Here is a 22,200-nt window from a genome sequence, read left to right as displayed (position 1 = left end):
GACAATTTTTCCCCCTCATTAGACCCCTTGCTAATTTCCCTGCCTACCTCTGAAATTATCAGGAAGGTTAAGTTAGATTGGTGAATGGGCTTTGGGAAAATGTCATAAGATATGCAAATGTACTGAAACAGTAGGAGCTTAAACTGAAGCTACAGATAAACACAAACTACTCCATGATGTATAGATATGTGTGTTTAAGTGAGATGATGGTCACTTGTTGCTTTCTCAAATTCAAGCTCTGAAAGTTGTACGAATCATTTCCTTCCTCAGGATGAAAATTGATAGGAATTCAGAGGAAAATATTTTCATGATCATACTGAAAACTCAGCATCAGAAGCGTTTAGCATCATGCCCTAAGTGCCGTTAGTCAAAGCATAAACAGTCTTTGGGCCAGATGTGGCTTCCTTCAAATAGGCAGGCTCACTGGGAGGCAATTCATTCTGCAACAGGCGGAGAGAGGGACCCAGGCAGGATGAAGAGATTATTTGTGTTTGTGCTGTCTCTCATCTTACTGACTTTCTTCTCAGGTGAGCATTAACCCCTGAAATCTATGCAGACACGATAAACTGGAATAAGTCTATTTTATATATTTGAAGTATTTTTTTCAAAATTTCAAATACTGTATAATGTATAATAATTCAATGCCTCTGTTTTTTCCTCCCTAAGAGCAGGCTCCCAGAATTGCTATCATTAGGGATAAATTATTTTTTGTACCTTTAAACATATTTGAACACTGATTCTCAAAAATGCTGCTAAATCTTCAATGATACCATCTTTTAGAGTTTATAGGAGATCATCAAAATTTGATATATTTTAAAATTTTTTTATTGATATACTTTTATTATACTATTCTCCTTGAGGGATCATTTATGATGATCAAGTTTAACATAAACTTATTGTCAAGGGATATCTTCTAATAACAACTTTAACTTGATTCAGTGTACTGGGAATTTAAAAGAATCCTGCCGAAGCTACCCTAAGGGACAAGAAACACATTGACCAGAGGACTGAAGAAAACATGTTTTTTGAAACATATTCATTAGATTAACACCCATGTTTAAAGGAATGGGCCATTGAAGTAGGTAAATGTTTCAGTTTTGCAGCTTATACTCTGAGGTAACCGTGTTAGGAACAATTTAAAATTCCTCTCTGAGCCCTCTGGAATGCCACGTCCTTTGGGACAGGTTCCCGTGAAAGAACTTTTGTGTGCTGACTGAAATTGGACTTGCAGATCCTTTGCCTTGGACTGTGAGATAGAGCAGGGACTTGTGTGGCCAGGAGTCCCTAAAGGTCCCTTCCTGACTTTTTCCAGAGGCCTCTCCGATTCTGACGGAAAAGCAGGCCAAACAACTCCTGAGATCCCAGCGCCAGGACAGGCCGAGCAAACCTGGGTTCCCGGATGAGCCCATGCGGGTGAGTTCTGGGCTCTGGCTGTTTGAAGGGAGGGAGATCACCTGAATGCTTGTTCATTATGAAATGAAATGAGGTGCTGGGCCCAGCCCAGCGCAGGTTCTGCAGAGTCTCAGGTGTAGGCTGATCTCCCCTTCTTACCCACGTCTTTTCTCCCCTGGAGGCGCCAGCTCCACTCCCCTGCTGTTCACACAGTATTGAAAGTGGAGGGGAGGGCATAGCTCAGTGGAAGAGTGCATGCTTAACATGCACGAGGTCCTGGGTTCAATCCCCAGTACCTCTGTTAAAAAAAAATAATAAATGGTGATCCATTCATAATGTATATACATGTCAAATCACTATGTTGTACACCTGAAACTAATACAATATTGTATGTTAACTTTACTTCAAAAAAATTAAAATAAAAAGAAAAATAATAATAAAAATGAAAAAATAAAAGACAAATGGCTGGCATTCCCAGGATATTGAGTAGTCTGCTGGGTGTCCCCTGAACGGGATGCCAGGGGTACCCAGCGGCTGGTGCCAACCCCTTCTCTTTCTTCCCTTGGGCACTGGCGAGCTGGCTAGACCAGCATCCCTGGCCAGGGATGCTGTCTGGGCTGCTGGTGGGGTTCTGCACTCACCTCGTGTCTGAATTTGGTCATTGGCCTCCGCTCTGCCGTGTGGGTTTGTGGTGTCCACCTAGTCTTTCTGAACCAGGGCCCCCTCCCCTGCCTTTGTTTTGTGACTTGCGATGGGTGCTACTAGGCCCTGACACCCTGGCCTCAGGCCAGTTCGGGCCTGGCTCATCTCCTCTGCCCACGATGGAAGCGCTGACATTCCTGGTGTTTCTACCCAGCCAGGTGAAGGTAAGTAGCAGGACCCAGGCAAGGTCAGCGTGTTTGTGACGCCGTGTCTGGGGTCCAGGCTGGTCTCCCACCCTGTGTCCACTTTAGTCCAGCTCCATGCTGACCCTCTGTTCACAGCATCTTTGTGGCAAGGCTCAGAGGATCTGCAGCAGCACTGACCTTTGCTCCTTGCAGAATCATGTGGACAATTTGGTTAGTTCATTTAAACATCTCTCATTACAGTGCTGTGTCACACGGTACTGAAAAGTGTTGGCTCTGGCTCAGATGGTTGGGGTTTGAATCTCCCCACTTTCAAACTGTGTAACTTTGGGGACGTTTCCTCCCATTTCTGTACCTCATCCATAAAAAGGGGGCTACAATAAATATTATTACCTATGTACTAAATAGTATTATTATAAATAATAACATAAAATAACTATGTTACAAAATACAGCAATTCATAGTCAGGCACTTAAAATAGTACTTGGCAAGCAGTAACTACTCCTTTGAGTGTTAAGTATCAGGGATGGGGCAGGGGGCTGAGGCTGCAGGCAGTTGCCTGGGTCTCTGCTCAGAGTTGGTTGCAGACGTAGAGGGGTCAGCAAGTGACTGTTTCAGAGAGTGGCTTAGAAACGAAGCAAGGGATTCAGGTTGCACAGAGTGGAGGTGGCTTTGCCCTTTTTGGTAAAAGAAATCAGAGGTGGTTCGAATCTTTAAGCGCAGGGTGGAAGGGGACTGGGGGAGCAAGAGGGTTCAGGTACGTTGGACTTTGTCTTGTGTTCGGTGGAGGACAATCAGAAGGTGTTTCAGATCGGGGGTCAAGGGTGCCGATTCAGGCTGTTGACAGAGGGTTTGAGAAGCATCTAGAAGAGGCCCAGGATTGAAGTCTGAGGATGCCAGTGCTCAGAGGTGGGCAGAGGTGGAGCATCCTGAGGGCTGAGAAGGAATGGGGAAGATATGGGGAGAACCAAGCCCGTGGTGTCACCAGCATGGGGCACAAGGAAGGTGCCGGGGGTGGGTGAGGCTGATGGGGAGCAGGGTGCCTGGGTCTAGGGTCCCTGGGGGGCTCCAACTGGCTCTTTGTGTTTTTGGCGTGATGTCTAGGGGGGCCACTCCTTGGGGGCCCCAGAGCTGGCAGAGGCTGGCTCAAGGAGCTGGGAAGCAGCAGGCCCCCTCCAGTTGCGCAGGAGACAGGCTCTAATCAACAGCAGAGTCGCAGGTGTTTCCTCTGCCAGCATCTTGCCCGGGCTCCTCTGAGCTCTGGCTGTGGAACAGCAGCCTTGATGGGGACTGGAGGTGTCTTAGGCTTCAGGCAGCAGGTAGGGGTGGATGTTACAGCTCGGTTTCCTGCCTCCAGCTTCCTTCCTCCTCCCGGGCAGGCTACACTCAGTGCTAGACTTTGTCTCTAACTGCCACTTGGTGTGGCCCACCCCTGCCCAGAACTTCTGAGGGCTTCTCTGACCATTCCCCTCTTCCTGGCTCCTGGTCATCACCTGCCTTTATCTGTGACAACCCTCTGCTTACCTCCGACTTTGCATTTTTACCGATTATCTGGCTTATGGGGTTTTGTTGGTTTGGCTCATCTTTTATAGACTTGACTGCCACCGACCCATCTTAACTGCCTTGAATCTACCTGACCTCATCTCTGTGATTCTCTCTTGCCTCAGAACCTACTGCTGACCCCACCAGCCATTTCCTGCCCAGTCCTATGTGTCCCTCCCCAAGGCACTGACCTGTGTCCAGAATCATCAGCCACTCCGCCAAGTTTGGAAAAGTGCCCGTGTGACCTACAGTTAAAGTGTGGGGAAAAAAAAAAAGCAATACACGATTTGCTGGCTAGTCTACACTGGTGGTTCTCTTTCAGGGGTGATTTTGCTCCCCCATCCCCAGGGACATTTGGTAATGTCTGCAGACAGTTTTGGCTGTCACAACTTGGGAGGGAGAGGTGGCCGTGTTTGCTATTGGCATCTAATGGGTTAAGACCAGTGATGCTGCAAAACATCCCATCTTACAACGCACAGGGCAGCTCCCACAACAGAAAAAACGATCTGGCCCCAAACACAATAATGCTGAGGGTGAAGAACCCTGTCTACAAGGCTGAACAACCTCTTTCTCTTATACTGTGTGTCTCTTGCACTGTCATTCACAATTAAATCCACCCACCCACAGTACTGGCTGAATCAACAAGTGTTTTCTGCAGTCACATTTTTCTCGGAGTGTGTTTCTTGACCTTGGCTGCATGCCGCAACCAACTGGGGAGGTTAAAGATCTGATGCCTGTGGTCCCATTTACAGAGGGGTGGCCAGGGGTGTGGCTTAGGCATTGGGTGGGGGGGTTAGAGCCCCCAGGTGGTATCAATGTGCAGGCCAAGCTGAGAACCACCGGGCCAGGCCTGCTGCGGGGAGACCCACCATGGGTAGGTAACAGCAGCTCCCGCAGTCCAGCTGGGAACACGTTTAGAAAGCAGTTAAGTGTCGAACCGAGTGATCTGGAGAATAAATGGGATAGTTGTTTAGACACAGATCAGAGAGAGAGAGACTGAGAGGGTCAGACGGTGGCCTTGCTGACCAGGATGGGCACTTAATTACACTTTACATTGACGATACCCTCCCGAGTGCCAGGCACTGAGGTTGAAGACTAGACGTTCGTCTTTTGTTCGAGATGCTCATGTCCATTGCTTGGAGATGGAGCCAGAGCATTCTGTGCTGATTCCAATTCACTAACGAGGTCATCTGGCCCACAGGGTCTGAAAGGAGAGAGCCTCAGGCTCTGCTGGAAGGGGGAGGGTGGCTGGGAAGGCTTCTTGGAGGAGGCACCACCCAGCTGAGGCTTGAAGGATGAGGAATTTGCAGGCAGTGCAGGAGTGGGTGAGGTGGGAAGAGAGGGATCCCCCAGGGTGGTTCTGGGCTGTATTCTGCGCAAACTGGTTGTGGACTTTGGGCTTTGGACTGAAGACGACAAGTCCTTTCCTTTTTCTGGAGCCTAGTTTTCTCTGTGAACTGCAGAGTTTGGCCCAGAATCAGGCTAGAAGGTTCATCTCAGGTCTCATATTCTAGGGTATGGCTAGAGTTTCAGGACGACCAGTTTCCTGGTGCCAGTCAGCAACTGGGAGAGCCCCAGCAGACGGACATGCACTTGGCGAGGGGCCAGAGGGGTTTATCTGAAGCTCCTGGGGTGGCTTATGTAGAGGCATCTCTAAAACCTTCCCTCCTCATGCTGGCCCTGCGGCCCCTGCATCCGGTCCCCCTGTGCACCTTGTCGTTGACTTTTCCTTTTCATGGGTTTACTGAGAGCAAGATGAATAACACCAGTCACCTGTCATGTAAAAGGAGGCGATTCATCCCTTTTAACTGAGCGATTGACATCGCAGCCATCTCAGCCTGCGTCACTGTTGAATGTGAGCCTTGAACACAGTGACCCCATGTTTGTCAGCAGGTAGTGAGGAGGCCACAAGGTGGGACCTCTGGCCGTGGGAGCCACACCTCCCTGATCTTTACCTTTTGCCAAGACCACCTTCTATTCTTTCTTTGTGCAAACCATCGGCTTAGATGGTCTCCTCTGCTGGGGATGGGCACCATCCTGTGCACTGGGGACTGAGATACCGTGTGTGCGTGCGTGTGGATGGTGAGTGTGTGTATGTGAGGATTTGTGTATGACTGTGTGTGTGTGAGGATGTGCATGTATGTTTGTGAGGGTGTGTGTGGGAGGGGGTGTGCATGTGTGTGTGACTGTACGAGTGTGAGGGGGTGTGTGTGTGAACATTTGTGTAAAGGTGTGTGTATGATTCTGTGTGTGTATGTGTATGTGTTAAGGCGTATGCGTGTGTGTTTTGGAAAAGGCCTCTCAGAATAATTTTTTCAGAAAGTCTGGATTCCGGTTTCCTCTCTGTTGACCTTGACTCTCCAGTATCTGGGACACATGGGACGCTGGGTGATGGCCACAGAAGGTCCTCCCGGGGCCAGGTTGGAAAGCCCTGGCTGTCACAGCGGGGTGAGCTTTCATTCTGTACTCAGTGGGAGCTGCTGAGGGATTTGGATTGCAAATGCGGTTAGCGCCCTTATAAAAGAGGCCCCAGAAATCTCCCCAGCCTCACGTACCATGTGAGGACCCAGTGAGAAGTCTGTGACCTGAGAGAGGGCTTTCCCTGACCACGCTGACATCTTGTCAGTTTTCAGAGCTGCGAGAAGTCAATTTCTGTTGCTTATAAGCTGCTCAGTCTGTATTTTGTTACAGCAGCCGGAATGCACTGAGACGTATTACAGCTTATTCACTCAGCCCTTCCTGGAACAGTGGACCTTTTAGTTATTCCCAGTGATGAAGAGCCTGGTACACATGTCTGTTTTGCTGAGTTCAATGGTAAGAAATGAAATTTCTGAGTCAGAAGGTTTCCATACTTCCAATTGAAATAGGTATGGCCAAATCGCCAGACCGACTTACCAACTCCCACCAGGAGTGTGCATAAAAATACCTGGTTCCCTGGACTCTTGCCAACACCTGATATTATCAGACTTTGCACGCGCAACTTTCAAATGGAAAGAAATAAAGTGTTAAAAGAAAACTCCCCTATCTACTCTTCTATCTGTATATGTATATGGAGATATGTTGCCGAACAATAATGACAATATTTTCTCAGTGATAAGATTTGGGGCAAATTTATACTTTTACTCTCATACTTTTTGCTATTACTTAGTGTATTAGCTTCTTAAGGCTGCTGTAACCAAGTACCACAAACCGGATTGCTTGAAACAGTAGAAACTTATCCTCTCACAGTTTGGGAGGCTTGAAGTTTGAAGTCAAGGAGTTGGCAAGGTCGGTTCCTTCTGCATGCTTGGAGGGAGAATCTGTCTCATGTCTCTTTCCCCGCTTCTGGTGGTTGCTGGCCATCTTCGGCATTTCTTGGCTTGTAGCTGGGAGGATTGTTACTCCAATCTCTGCATCTGTCTTTAAATGGTCTTCTTCACAGTGTGTCCCTGTATCCAAATTTCCTTCTTCTAAAGAAACCAGTTACTGGATTTAGGGCCAACCCTAATCCAGTATGACCTTGTTTCCAAATAAGGTTATGTTCACCGGTTCCGGGTGGACATAAACTTTTGGGGGACACTGTTCAATACAGTATGCTCAGCTTTTCATTTTTAATAAACATATGGCTAATTTTCACCAAGAACAACATGGGAGAGGGGTTAAGAGAGGGACAGCAGAGTGCTGAGTCTGAATCCTAGCTCACTACTTACTGACTCTCACATCCTGGTCAAGTTGCTTAAACTCTCTAAGTCTCAATTTCCTCATCTATAAAATGGGACATGATCATCAAACGTACCTCAGGCTTATTGTGAGAGAAGGCATGCAGAGGGCTTAGCCCAGTGCCTGACAGTTAGTGAGGACACTGGCTCTCATTCTTCTTGTTTTTTTTTTTGTTTTGTTTTGTTTTGTTTTGTTTTACAAAGCAGCAGCTGAATAAATATTTCTGAAAATGGAACTAAACAAAAACCTCTGTGACTCCTCACTGCTTATAGGATGAAGGCCTGCAAGACAGATCAGCCCCAAGCCACCACTGTGTCCCATTTCCTGCCACTCCTCCAAGGCCATTTATGCTCCGACCGTCTGGAATTACTCATTATTTTTCAAATAGGCCATTCTCTCCCTGGTCTCAGTGTCTTTTCACAAGGGATGCCCTTTGCCTGCAGTGCCATTCTCCATTATTTCTGCCTGGTACTCTCCTGGTGACCCTCAGTGTCACCTTCTCTGTCTCCCCAGAGTTGGCCCTGCCCTCCTAGTACTTACTCACAAAACAATACTATACATTTATAGAGGTACATCTATGTGCACGTAAATTTTTAGAAAAAATTCTAGAAATACAATCAGTTGACTGTTAACTGTGTCATCTCATTAAGGAGGTGAAGACTGCAGGTGGTGATCTAGGGAAATTTATATTTGATGTTTGAATTTTAAATAGTAACAATATGTTCATGCATTACTTGTATAATTACCAATAAAAATGCAAACCATTCATATTTATTCTAGAAAAACTGGAAGCCAAGAAAGAGTCAAAAGAAGAAAAGAAAATTAGGTGTAGTCTTATTCCCTCTCCTCAGAGACAGCACTGCCATTTTTTGATGTATTTCTTTTTAGTCTTTTTGTGTATATTTTTAAAAAAGTATAATCACATTCTATCTATAATTTTATATCCTGGTTTTTCTATGAATATTATAACATACACATTTCCCTGTATTATTATAAGCTCTTAATAACCATAACAATAGTGAGGTACCCTCTTTTGTTAGATTAGTTCCACTATTTTTCTATTACAAACAATGTTCTAAATATGCTTGTTCTTAAAGTGCTTTTAATATTTTATTTGCTAAGGCTATATTCCCATAAAATGAATTACTCAATCTAAGGATATGAACATTTTTAAAGCTTTTAGTATATATCATCCCATTGCTCTTTGAAAGTTTTTTTAAAACAATGTATGTTCTTGTCCTCCAGGAGAATGTTCCAGTAGAGGTTTTAAGGTAAAGATATGATGGGAGCATGATTATGGTACTTTAAATGGGATACCAGTTGGCCCATTTCTGGGGCTGGAGGAGTGGATGCAGTGAGGGAGCATCAGGGATCAAAAATGCCTTGTGGGTGTCTGCGTGGACACCTTGCTGCTGTTCATGGGCATTAGAGACCTAGAGGAGAAGCAGGTTGTCTGGAACAATGGTGTCTTTGAAGTTCTTCCCTGACAGCACCCACCTTTATACTGGTTTCTTTTGCTCTTGTCTCCCTGGCTTATTCTTACTCATTGGTAGAGATTCACCCAAAATGATGCCTTTTTGGAGAGGACTTCTTGTTGCTGGGTGTTTTTTTGGGGCAGGAGGAGGTAATGAGGTTTACTCATTTATTTTTAGAGGAGGTACTGGAAATTGAACCCAGGACCTCATGCATGCTAAGCATGTGCTCTACCCCTTGAGCTATCCCCTCCCCCTGAGAGGACTTCTTGATGCCCCTACCCTCCCACCATGAATTAGAGAATCTCTCTGGTCTAGCACTCACAGCACAGAACTGCTATTTTTGAGTTTAAAAAAAAAAAAATCTGTCTCTCCTACTAGACTGCTCTAAACTGCTTGAGCAGATGGATCATTTGTTTCACTTCTGGGTCCCATCACCAGGCACAGTATTTGACATTTACTAAATGCTCATGTACTTATTTCCATTCCTTTTTTTTTTTGCTTCTCTCCAGGGGAGAAATTTTGTAGAATGTAACTCTACCGTAGAACCTGGAGGTTATTTCAAAGAAATCTTCTCTTTTGCCTCAATTAAATTCATTAAATTTCTCTTAGTCATCACAAATATTAGGGAAGAAATGATTGCCAACTACGGGGGTGAACCATGGAAATTCTCTAAAAAGATGACATCCGAGCTAAAATTATGTCTTTTGTGATTGTATTCGTAAGCGCTTGTGTGCCCTGGGAATACACTTTCCATTTTGGCCTGTATTCCTTTCAGGAATGTTCTTGTTGGGCAAGTATAAATCATATTAGCTTTATTGGAAGTCGTCTTTGTAAAATACGCTTTCATATTTAGCCCCTTGACAAATGTGTGTAGTAACTCCATTACCCTTTTGTTCCCAGTTCAGAGCGACTGAGATGTAAATTGCGCACATCACTGATGGGCTAAGCCTTCTAGTGGCCCCGTGGAGTTAAGTTCTGCCCATATGATTACATTGCTTTTACTAATGAGCAAAATAATTCATCCAAATATTGATGGACCTTTAATTCTGTGCAAATGTCACTGGAAAGATTTTGCCTTCTTGGAAAAAGGTCCCACCTTGATAAAGTAACTGTCCACTTTATGATTCTTAGCTTGGATCAGGTTCTGGTGGCTGTTTAATCTCATTATCACACCTCTCCAGTACCATCATAAGAACCCCTTCCAATTTCTGCTCTCACTACTGAGAAATTATTTACTTAAATTATTGCAGTTGGCATTGGACACGAAACGCAGATACTAGTTTTTGTTTTGCTTTAATTTTTTTTCCCCTCGAAGAAAGGAAACTGAAAAAAAAAATCAAAACTTATTTTCCATCTACCCCTTCTTTCTTGATCCAGGAACATTTGAGATTATCATTAATGCTGGGTCATTTCTAACTCAGCCAACGCAATTGTTGAATTTGTGGTTTTCAGCAGATTTGCAGTTTGGCTTTTCATCTTTGACTAATGATTGCTTTTAGACCTTTGTGGCGTATTCATTTCCCTAGCATTTTAAATAAATAGTGAAATGTCATGGAAACCAGGGCTTGTTTCTTTCTCTCTCTCGGTGTGTGTCTGTTTGGGTTGTTTTTCTTCAATAGTGATTTCAGCCACCATTTAGAAGTTTGAAATATATATTACTCTTTGATGCTTTTTAAGGTGCACTTGGCCTGGGCCATTAGATTGACATAAATGCCCAGGAACCTTCCGAGGAAGACTTAGTAAGATTATGGAGAAAGAGCAGCCATTTCATTTATTCATTTACTTGTTTGTACATGTCTCTGGGGAGTTTTGTTGAGGCCCTACTATGTGCCAAGCACTAAGCCATCTACTCGGTATACCTTGGTCACGCTCATCGAAAAGCCAGTTGGGTGTTTGGCTGAGAGCGACAGGGATTAAATGGCTCAGGATGGAAAAACGCATGTAATTATAAAAGGTGTATAAAACGCTTACATCAGGGGTGACAGTCTTTCCTATCACCACCTCTCTCATCAGAAGAGTCTAAGTATTGGGAAGCTGTCCGGTCCATGATCGCAAATATAAGTTTTCCAAAGTTCTAATTTCCCCTTGAAAGCTCGAATTTTATCGTTTAGTAACAAATACGGTCAGTTGTTTTGTGGAAGTGACTGGCTCACTTCAGTCGTTTCCGAGATGTCTGCCAAGCAGGGATAAAACAGCCTTTCAGTCAAGTTCATCCCTTGACACCAACCCTCCCCCAAATCCTTTTCCCTGAGGAAATCATCGTATTGTGTCATTCTGCAGCGGGAGTGCTGCCTGCCTGCTCCCGCTGGTCAGTTTCTGTGGCGTCACCAGGGCGAGCGTCAGCGAAACTGGCATTTTAAGAACGTCTTATTTTTATTTATTTATTTGAACGGCGAGTGTGGGATGACGTATATGATGACCGCTGGGATCGTTTGATGTCGCTACCTTGGCTCCTACGAAGGCATCCGTTTTACCCAACAGCACGCGCAGTGAAAAGGCAGATGTCTCAGTATTATTCGAAAAACAATTCTGACATCATGTACCCCCAAGGGGAGCACAGACCATGCTTTGAAGACCAGGGCTTCAGTCTTTCATTCAACAAGCATTTATTGAAAGTTTCCTGTGGACCAGTTCCTGGGAGAGACGCTCCGCCCACAACCTCAAGGCTTGCTTAGCTCTTCCGTATCTGTTAGTAACCAAAATTGACTGAGGAGAGCTTAGTAAAGAGACTTTTTACAAAGGTGTGGGAGGAAGATGGTGAACTGACAGGAGATGATAGCAGATGCAGGGCTAAGAGCCCTGAGGCATGAAGGCAGAAGGGAAAAGTGTGGTTCCCAGAACCGGAAGGGCAGCCGTCTAGAATCTGGGTCTTCAGGGGAGGGATGCAGCCAACCTGCCATGACTCCTCGGGCAGGTACCCGGGGAGGACATACCCTGGCTCCTCCCCTCCTACCTGTAATCCCCTGCTGGCACCTCCGACGTCAAACCCAGCTGGCACAAAAGTCTGTGGTTGCAGTCTATCTAGGTTAGCCTCTTAATGCACAGGGCCTGGTAGAGGAGGGGAGAAAATGGATTTAGAGGGGGAAAAGGGAGACTACGTATTTGGCACAGGGCTTTGTTTGTATCATTTCATTTAACCCTGGCAAGACAGTGAAGCAAGTGCTACTGCCATCCCCATACTGCAGATGGACAAACTGAGGCTGGAAAGCTAAAGCCATAGTATTGGTAGGGTCTCGATTTGAACCACACCCTGATCCAGACCCAGACCGAAACTCTTAGCCTCTTCACCACACTGCCTGGCAAACAGGCAGACAAGAAGATAGCAACGTGGGTTTCCTTCAGTGAGCTGCTTACACGGAACAGTTGAATAAGTAAAGCTATGTGCTGAGAAGTCTTTGTTCCTTATTTACAAGACTCCACACTGCCTTCCTGTTCCTCCCAATTACCATTCTTCCGGCTAAAGACTCTTCCAATGGGGTAAGGCAGGGCAGGATTCAGTCCCAAACTCAAAGCATGTCCAGCAAGCTGCCAGAGAATTCTGGGTCCCACCAGGAGCCCAGTCCCTTCCTGGATGCTCCAGAGACTCCCTGCCCGGGACGCAGGGTACATTTTGATGAGTTAAATGAAAAGAACAATAATCAAAACAGTTTCGAACAGCATGGGTCCTGGGGAAAGGAAAAAACATTTCAGGAAAATTTGACACCTCATAATTCATTCCTTTGCCCAGTCATTAAAGATTTTTTAAAAAGTTACATTTAATATAGGATGCAGACTTCCTAGAGGAGTTTCTTGAAACTTAAAAACTGAAAGTTCTAAAATGGACTGTCTGTTAGAGCTTTATCAATGCTGTAGGAAGGTTTTCATGATTTAGGATTTTTATATCTATATGAGCCAAAATAATCTTACACAGATAATTGCCAAATATGACTAGTCTCTCCCAAGGTGAAATGTCACTTCTGTGAGTAATAGTCTGCAGCTTTGGGTTACCTACATGTGTTTATATGGACTGTTCCATGCATACTTTGCAATGATTCCCATAATTTCAGGCCCCAGAATTATTTCAGGGTCATGTCGACAACATACATCCTCCAATTAAAAATCATTTCTAGGGGGTGCAGATAGTACAGCTCAGTGGTAGAGTGTGTGCTTAGCATGCACGAGGTCCTGGGTTCAACCCCCGGTACCTCCATTGAAAAAACAAATAAATCTACTTAACCCCCTAACCCTCTCCCCCCAAAAAAGATAATAAAAATCAATTCTACCTCTTTTAGGGGGAAACATCAAGTTCATGTGCCAATCGGTGAGCCAACCCTCATAGCACCTCCACTAAAATATCTGATGCGGGCCAATGAAGTCCCTACTGTCAGGGAGAGGTCACTGCTAAACAGAGTGACCAGGGCTGTGCTGGGGGACGTCCAGGGAGCTCTGGGGTCACAAGGAGTCTGAGCAGGTTGCCTGGAGGAAGAAACATCTACGCTGAAAACTGCTAAAAAGTCAGGTAGGAGTGAGACAGGAAAAAGAGAAGGCACAGGAGTGTTCTGGGCAGAGAGAACAGCCTAAGATCAGAGAGCAGCGCCAGGGCAGCCCATCCAGGGAAAGATGGAGCTGGAAGCTCGAGCGGGTTGATGGTGAGAGAAGAGGCTCAGGAGATGGGTGAGGCCAGATCCTGGGGCGTCCACAAACCACCTTAAGGAACTGGAATTTCTCCTGAGCCCAGAGGAAGCCACTTAAGTATTTTAAGTGAGGAAGCAACATGGGTAGGTTAAAACAACAACAACAATAACAAAAACTTTGCAGCAGGATAAAGAGATAGATAAAACAAGCAAAAACCAACAACAATGGGTTTTTCACCCTCTTCTTTATAACTTTTTATTTTTACATAATTTCCAAAACAGTAATATGTATCACTCTTGTGATTAAAAAAACCCCAATAAAGACATTTTCATTTTTTTGTATTTTAAAAAGCTACTCTGGCAGAAGACCTGAACAGATACTTCACCAAAGAAGAGACACAGATGACAAACAGGCGCATGAAATGATGCTCCATGTCATAGGCCATCAGGGAGACACAAATCAAAACCACAATGAGATACCACTACACACCCATCGGAATGGCCAAAACCCGGGACACTGACAAGATCAAATGCTGGCAAGGATGCAGAGCGACACGAACTCATTCACTGCTGATGGGAATGCAAAATGGGACAGTCAATTTCAAGGACAGTTTGACAGTTTTTACAAAACTGCATCCTCTTACCATAGGACCCAGATGTCACACTCCTTGGTATTTATACCCAAATGAACTGAAAACTTGTATGCAACACTAAAATGTTTACAGCAGCTTTAGTCATAACTGCCAAAGCTTGGGAAGCCCCAAGATGTCTTTCTAATAGGTAAATGGATAAATGAACTGCTACACCCAGACCATGGAGTATTATTTAGCACTAAAAAGAAATAGGCTACAAAAAAAACCATGAAAAGACATGGAGGAAATTTAAAAGCATATTACTAAGTGAAAGAAGCCAATGTGCAAAGGCTACATACAGTGTGATTCCAATGATACGGCGTTCTGGAAAAGGCAAACCTATGAAGGCAGTGAAAAAATCAGTCACGGCCAGGAGTTGGAGGGCAGGGAGGGATGAACAGCTGGAGCACAGAAGATTTGTGGGGGAGTGAGACTGGTTTGTGTGATATTATGATGCTGGATACATGTCATTACACATTTGTCTAAACCCACAGAATGTACAACACCAAGAGCGACCCCAGTGTAAACTGTGGACTTTGGGTGATGACGATGTGTCAGTGTAAGGTCATCTCTTGTAATAAATGCACCACCCTGGGGTGTGGTAACGGGGGAGGCTGTGCGTCTGTGGGGACAGGGGTATGTGGGAAATCGCTGTACTTTCTGCCCCATTTACCTGTGAACCTAAAACTGCTCTGAAAAATAACGTCTATTAAAAAGAGAAGCAAACAAACAAATGAAACCCCCAGCCCAGCTGTGAGGGTGGAATGGAGAGGAAGGAGCTAAAATGAGAGGCAGGGAGACCCCTCCAGAGGCAGTGGCAGGGGTCTAGCGGGAGGGCCGGGGACTGAGATGGGGCAGAGGCAATGCAGATGAGGAGAAGGGATCCAGGAGCATCCATGGGATTTAGGGGTTGCTTGGATGGTGGGGGTGGAGGGTGAGGGAGTCCAGAAGCACACAGGAGCCATGTGGGACCAGGACCAGATGCGTGGAGACCACTGCTGGTACTCTGGGCAGTGCCCACTGGCCCCTTCTCTGTCTGCACCAAGGGATGGAGAGACAAGGAATGGAGAGAAGGGAGGGAATTTTATCACCGATTAAGACAAGAGAAGTAATGCTTCCCTTTTTCATTTAAGAAGCATCCTGTTACCATTTTTCTGATACACAATTTATATGAGATAATGCAACGAGAAATGACACACGGGAAACTCACAGCCTGAACTGGCTTTGCGGAACAGAAGGAAACCTGGGAGTGACATTCCTGTTGATTGAGGCAGAGCAAGAACAAACTGAGAGAGAGGAGAGGGAGAGCCAACGACCACATGCAAAGGAGCAACCGTTCCTCCCCCAGCTGGATCAGTGTACTTAGTGGCCAACGAGCGCAGTGCACAGCCCGAGCGCCCGGCTCCTTCGCAACACACATCAGTGACACCTGTTATTTGTGCTCTTTCCTCCTTTCTTCAGACCCCATCGTCCTGCTCTGGCTGCTGGCTTTCCGCTCCCTGTCCCCCATCCATCCTCCACCCTGCTCTGCCAGCTGGGAGACTAACCCGCCATGAACCGCATCACCTGGTTCCTGGCTGGCTGGCTTCTTCGTGGGCTCGGCAGGAGCTGGAGGCCAAGACGAGAGAAAGCAGGGGGTATTTGTTTCCCCCATCTATGCCTGCTTTGCTGAGGCTCCCCACGTCCCCGGGGCTCTGCACGTCTAGGCATGGCCGTGGCTGTTCTCTGTTGCTGGTCCCCAGGTGCTGGAATGTTCTTTGGTGCTTCTCTTAACTCTGTTCACCTGGCTGTGAATGGTCCCTGCACTGGTCCCATCAGGTGAGCCGTCTGAGGGAGAAACTGTGGTTCTAGAGAAGCTCTGAGATCAACAAAGCTGTCAGTGACCACTGTGGACCAGGGCAGGAGGGCAGGGACTCTCTCTGCTGTCGTGAAGAGTGGTGGGAGGTGGCAGATCCCATTTCCTCGCTTGCTGGTTACACTGACATTATCCACAGCTGCAGACCAAGCCCACAGGGTAGTCAGTCATCACCTTTTGACTCCTTTCAGGAAGGCAGTGCTGGGCAAGGCCTGAGGGGAGCAGTGGTCTTTGGGGGCTCCATTTGGACAGATGACTCTGTTAGGGTGGAGCAGAGATGATGGGGGGAGGTGGGGCATGGGGCGGGCGGAATGGGAGGCAGAGCGACGGACGGAGGAGTGAGCAGGTTGCCAACAGTGGACACCCGACCCACAGAAGTGGCAGAGTAGGAGGAAGTCATCTGAAAACTGTTCCAGACACAGGCTCAAAGTCCTTCCACTCAGTCTTGGGATAAGTTGGAGGGAGACACTGCGGTTCGTGTCTGGCTTGGATCCCTGAGTGGATGGAGATGCTGGTCACAGAGATGGGTGGCATGGGACAACCAGCTGTTCTCTGCTGGAGACACATCAACATGGAGAGCCAGCTACACTTCTTAGAAACGGAATCATACAACATGTGGTTCTTTGTGACTCTATCACTTAATGTTTTCAAGGTTCATCTGGGTTGTAGCATGTGTCGCTACTTCATCCCTTTTAATGGCTAAATAGTGTATGTCCCTTGTATGGGGACATGTTCCATTTTATTTGCCCATTCATTTGTTGATGGACATTTGGATTGCGTCTACCTTTTGGCTATGATGAATAATGCTGCTGTGAACATCTGTGTGTAGGTTTATGTGTGAACCTCTGCTTCCATTTTTCTTGTATATTCAGTTGCTTGGTCATAAGATAACTATGTTTAGCAGCTTAAGGAACTGCCAGGCTGTTTTTACAAAAATACCCCTTTACCCCTAGTACCATTTTGGGGGCTTTAAAGTTTGTTTTATTTGTTTATAGCATCTCCAGCTTTCTTACAGTTCTCTCTTGCCTTTTAAAAAGGATGATTTTTATCACAGTTGTGGGTCACCATAAATAAAATAGTTATGCATGTTCTGAGCTTTATAAAAATGGTCTTTTTGGGCTTGCTCTTTTCAGTCATCATGTTATTTCATAGACTCATCTATGTTGTTGTGTGTAGCTGTAATTCATCTATGTTCATTGCTGTATAATATTCCACTGTGTGACCGTACCATAATTTATTTATCCATCCTCCTGTCAATGGAGATTTACTGTTTCCAGTGTTTTGCTACCAAATTTATTGCTGCTATGAACATTCTTCTACACCTGTCCTGATGTAAGGACTGCTCTCATTCTCAAAGTGACCAGGGATACCAGCACCAGCTGGGAACTTGTTACAAATGCAAATTCTGGAGCCCCACCCCAGACGCTCTGAATCAGGAACTCCGAGGGTGGGGCCCCAGCAATCTGTAGGTTTTAACAAGCCTTCTGGGTGATTCTGATACCTGATGAATTTTGAGAACCATTGCTCTAGGGTATAAAAAAGAAGTTTCTGGATTGCAGTCAGCCAACTGTTTTCCAAAGTTCTTGCTCTGGGTAACTCTCCCTCAGCAATGTATATGAGTTCCCCTGGATACGCACCCTCTCAGCACTCAGGGTTGTCAGATTTCTTTATTTTGCTCCTGAGTGGGTCTGCCTGGCAGGCTTTCTCTACTGAGAGGCCGGGTGTGGTGGTTCCTCCTCCCTGCCTCTGCTGTCACCGTGGATAAAAGCCTCCCCTTGCTGTGGGTTTGTTTTGACAGGAGTACATGCACCATCTGCTTGGCCTGGAGCACCGCGCGGAGGAGCAGTTCCTGGAGCACTGGCTGAACCCGCACTGTAAGCCCCACTGTGACAGGAATGTGGTCTATCCGGTGTAAGCGTCTCGGGACCACCTCCGGTATGTTCCCGCTCCCGGGCCTTCTGTTTTAGGGAGACCAAGGTGAACAGCACACGCATGGCTCAGAGCCTAAGAGAACATGGCACTGGGGGAACCAGTGGGTTAGCTGATTGTGGGCTGGGGACTGGTGAGAGCCAGGCAGGAGAGGTGGGTAGCAGCCAGGTTGGGAGGAGCACTGGGGATCCACCTGGGGGCTTGACTCTTGTTGAGTCACCGAGAGGTCCCAGATGGAGGAGAGACATGACCCTCTTTGCCACCCAGAAAGGGTCTCTCTAGAATAAAAATCTGAAGTGTGGCTTGTTGAGACTTGGGTCTCTCCAGGTGGGTCGGCATCCGTGGGCACCAGGATCAGCAACTTCTTTACTGCCTCCCCATGGCCTTCCTGGGACTGTCCTGCCCACCCCGTCTTCCCTCTTCCCCTGGGTTTGCCCTGTCAGTCCCCTAAACTGGATGGCTCAGCGTTCCCTGCACACCCCACCTCTGTACCTTTGTTCTCGCGTGAGGCTGCTTGCTGCTTCCCTCACAGTCTGTGTCCATCTCCTAACCCCCTTTCCAAATCCCACTAGGTAATAGGCAACATCCCTTCAGAGGTTAAGCCTAGTGAATTTCATTTCTCCGCCGTAATGTGTACGGATGATGCGGGGCAGGCTGTACCTGGGTAGCTGGTCATCTGTGGTTAAGAGAAGTCTTGTATCTTTGCGGTTGACTCTGTGCTGCTGTGAACTGACACAGGAATGCTCCCGTTAGAGGACTGCTCTTGGTGACGCCATCACAAAGGGTGCTATCCCGCAAAATCTCTCATTTGGGCCTCCTGACACCTCTGTGTCTTTGCCGGACATGCGTTTTAACTCTGGTTTTTAGGGGACCTAAATCAACATGATTGAGCTACTAACTCATGCCGGGCAGGGGTTGGTATACCTGTCTTCTGACAACTCCAAATCCTGCATGCTCTGCGCGAACAGAACTGCTGGGTCCTGTGTGTGTATGTGTGTGTGGTTGGCGGGGGTCATGGTCCTTCTGTGTGGCTTTAACAAAGAGCGAGAGGGGCATCTGCTAGGAGTGGACAGAAGTTCTGCTTTTGGCGGGTGGGAATTGGGCTGACATCCTGTTCTGGTCCCTCCAGCCTCTGAAGCTCTGCTGTAGGTCAGAGCTTGTCCGTCCCCGGCAACAGCGTTGGAAGCCCTGGCTTGGCTTCTCCTAGAACACAGAACTGTGTTGTAGCTGGGAGCTCAGGCTCTGGAATCAAGTGGACTTGGGTTCAGCTCTCTGTTCCTGCTCTGTTGTCTTGGACAAGTCACCTAACCTCTCTGAGTCTCCGTTTCTGCATCTGTAAATTGGGGTGATGATGGTATCTACCGAGCCTGGCGCGTGGTGAATGACTCCATGAACACAGGCACTTACCACCATGGTGCAGGCCGGGGGACAGGAGGGGTTTCTGGGCTGAGTGAGCCTCAGGGCAGTGCCCTCCAAGGGGCGACCAATGCCTCCACCTCTGGTGGTGGTGCTGGTGGTGGTGGTGGTGTTGCTTCTGCAAAACAGAGGATTCCACAGATGCCTCGCTCCAGGCAACGTCCACTTAGACAAGGAAATAATAGCTGGAGGGATGTGTCAACTTGGAATTTGGAGTCAGATATCATTCAGATTGTGAGTCCACTTCCAGAAAAAATTCCTAACTTCTCTATGTTTCCTCACCTGTAAAATGTATGGGCTCCTCCCCCGTGAGGCCGTTATGAGCGTTGAGAAAGTCAGTGCATAGAAAATAGTGCTGCCCTGGCATATACTGGGAAGTGCTCAGGAAATTACAGCTGGAGAGCTATTTCTTCCTCCCCCTCCTCCCCTCCCCACCTCCTCCTTCTCTTCTTAATCAACATCACCATCACATTAACATTATTTTCTTGTTCTTTTTCAGCAAGCATTTTGATAAACACCAGCCCGGATGTTGCTGAAACAGGATGAGGCCCCCTCTTTCGTTTACTTTTCAGTAGTGGAATGGATGTCTTCAGACCTTGTGAATTGTGGGCACAGCAAAGGTTGCCTTGGGGATTGATGGCAAATATTTATGCTGCTTCATTTTACTAACCTGCATAACTCATTAAAACCAATAACTGAAACCACAGCCCTCCCCCCCCCCCACCCCGTGGCCTTCCTACTAGTTGGAAAGGGTGGGCTGGTGGACCCAGGACCTCCAGAACAGGAAAGGGTAGCGAGGAAGCCTTGTGCAGCAGAGTGAAGCCCACCACTGGAGGCTGCAGGGGTTTTGATCATTGCTTTTTCCTCTCTCTTCTTTTCTGCTCTAATAAAAAAATCACTGTTGAGCCCACTTTCCATGGTGTCTCCTTTCCTTTCCTACAAGAGAAGCAGAGATTTTTCTCCCTTGTTTATCACTGCAAAAATCCAACATCAGAAAATGTACTATTCTTTGACTAGGTGAATGGATAAAAATACAAACACCCAGCAATTTTTCACAAGGGCCATCTTTTTGGGCCAAGAGATGATTTGCCTAAGGCCAGCTCTGGAAATAAAGCCGTAACTTAGTACCAGGTGCACACCCTGGTCTTCTAGCCAAGGGGACGTTTCTTGTGGAAAGTGGGTTGCAGCTTCTGTATTCCAGTGCCCCTCACCTGCCCACAACCCCCAGAATCCAAGATTGGACTATCAGAGACCAACAAAAGCAAAAATTGGGAAGGCAAAGGGAAGTGGGCTGGATGGTCCTACAGCGAATGCGGCATCCTCAGAAAAGGGTAAGGAGTGATGCCCATTCACCCTGGGGCTACAGAGGAGGGCCTGTGCAGAGGGACCCTGAGAGGGCTTGTCTAGGAGAAAGTTACAGAGCTTCTCAACAATGATGATACTGACATTTATTGTATGTGGACTCTGGGCTGAACCCTACACTAAGACTTTGACATTCAGTACCTCATTCGATCATCACACTGTGGACAACAAATGTTGCTGCCACTTCAGTAAACAATGAATGTTGCCTGCCATCAAGCCATCAGCTACTGTCGCCACCCCTGATGGTGGCTTGATGGTATCTTGGTACCTTAGTGGTGAGGGGAACTCAGGATGGAGAAAACCAGGATCCTGGCCCTGGATAGTTCAGATGCATATCTAAGGAATAATTTCAATAAGCCCAGACTCTTGCATCTTCCCATACATAGAAAAGCACTAAAAGCATTAACTTGAGATGTCCATATTTTTGTGATTAGCAGTAATCTTTTGATGTTCAACTGCATTTTTTTTTTTTCAGCAAAAACTCCTGGCTCCTCCCTTATGTCTTCAGAGCAGTTTGTCTTTCTTCCTCTACTCTCAAGGCCAGTAATGATGAGTTGAATCCTTCTCAGACCATATCATTATATTTTTTTTTGAGGAGGGGCAGGGGAGGAAATTAGGTTTATTTATTTATTATTTTTTTAAATGGAGGTACTGGGGACTGAACCCAGGACCTTGTGCATGCTAGGCATGCACTCTACCACCTAGCTGTACCCTCCCTCCCCTCCTAGGCCATATCATTCTGACTGTCCCTCCTGCCTCCCTCACACAGCTGGTGGGTAAGAGGAGCTGGGATCTGAACCTAGGAAGCCCCTCACTACTCTGGGCCTCCCAAACACACTGCCCTTGAACCTGAAATCCTTCTGCCCTAAGTGGTTAAGTGTTTTTTTTTTTCACCTGAGCTCCTTGAGGGCTCAGGATGTGTCTTTACTGGGACACCTTTGCACCCCCCAGTTAGCAGGGGCATCATTGAGTACCAGACCCATCCCATGGACTCTGACACTTCCAGGGACTCGTGTGGGTGTGGGGCAGACACAGCCATCCTGCTCGGGCCAGCACACCACCTGTGTCTCAGGGTGCTTTCTAAGAAGTAGGAACTGCATATGTGTGTGGGGGACAGAATGCAAGGTAATGACACTCATAGGTTCCAAAGAAGAGAAGGAATAAAGCAGGATTAAAATAAAGCAGACCCACAGGGAGCCAGGGTCTCACGACCCAGCAGAGAAGGAGGCGCCTCCTTGAACTTCTAGGAACCCTGGACATAGCTCCCGTCTGAGAGGCAAAAACTTCTCTTATGATCAGAGGGGATTCTTCTTCTGTTAAATTAAGTCTGGTATTCAGCTTCCTCCCCTGGACACACTATGCTGGCTATGCTGACTTTATCCACATCACACACCCCTGAGGCCACAAAAGGGCCAGTGCTCTGTGTTCTGGTTCATGGTG

At 46.8% G+C, this 22,200-nt stretch overlaps 1 protein-coding gene across 1 annotated transcript; it reads left to right on the top strand.

Annotated features, from left to right (window-relative positions):
- Window positions 1–415: 415 nt before the first annotated feature.
- On the top strand, window positions 416–20,308 carry C16H17orf67 (chromosome 16 C17orf67 homolog). The gene is made up of 4 exons (XM_010990520.3): window positions 416–527; window positions 1,313–1,413; window positions 17,852–17,988; window positions 19,898–20,308. The coding sequence occupies exons 1-3, from the start codon at window positions 473–475 to the stop codon at window positions 17,966–17,968; spliced, it is 273 nt and encodes a 90-aa protein (XP_010988822.1). The 5' UTR covers window positions 416–472; the 3' UTR covers window positions 17,969–17,988; window positions 19,898–20,308.
- Window positions 20,309–22,200: the final 1,892 nt, after the last annotated feature.

The sequence above is a fragment of the Camelus dromedarius genome, chromosome 16 (assembly GCF_036321535.1).
Source record: "Camelus dromedarius isolate mCamDro1 chromosome 16, mCamDro1.pat, whole genome shotgun sequence".
NCBI lineage: Eukaryota > Metazoa > Chordata > Mammalia > Artiodactyla > Camelidae > Camelus > Camelus dromedarius.
This window is presented reverse-complemented; position numbering and strand designations above follow the sequence as displayed.

What these genes read in the sequence shown, in the direction of transcription:
- C16H17orf67 (XM_010990520.3), top strand. Translation starts at nt 473, where the DNA reads ATGAAGAGATTATTTGTGTTTGTGCTGTCTCTCATCTTACTGACTTTC. An exon ending in CTTACTGACTTTCTTCTCAG is followed by an intron (nt 528 to 1,312) that starts GTGAGCATTAAC and finishes GACTTTTTCCAG; the next exon opens with AGGCCTCTCCGATTCTGACG. An exon ending in TCCCGGATGAGCCCATGCGG is followed by an intron (nt 1,414 to 17,851) that starts GTGAGTTCTGGG and finishes TTGTTTTGACAG; the next exon opens with GAGTACATGCACCATCTGCT.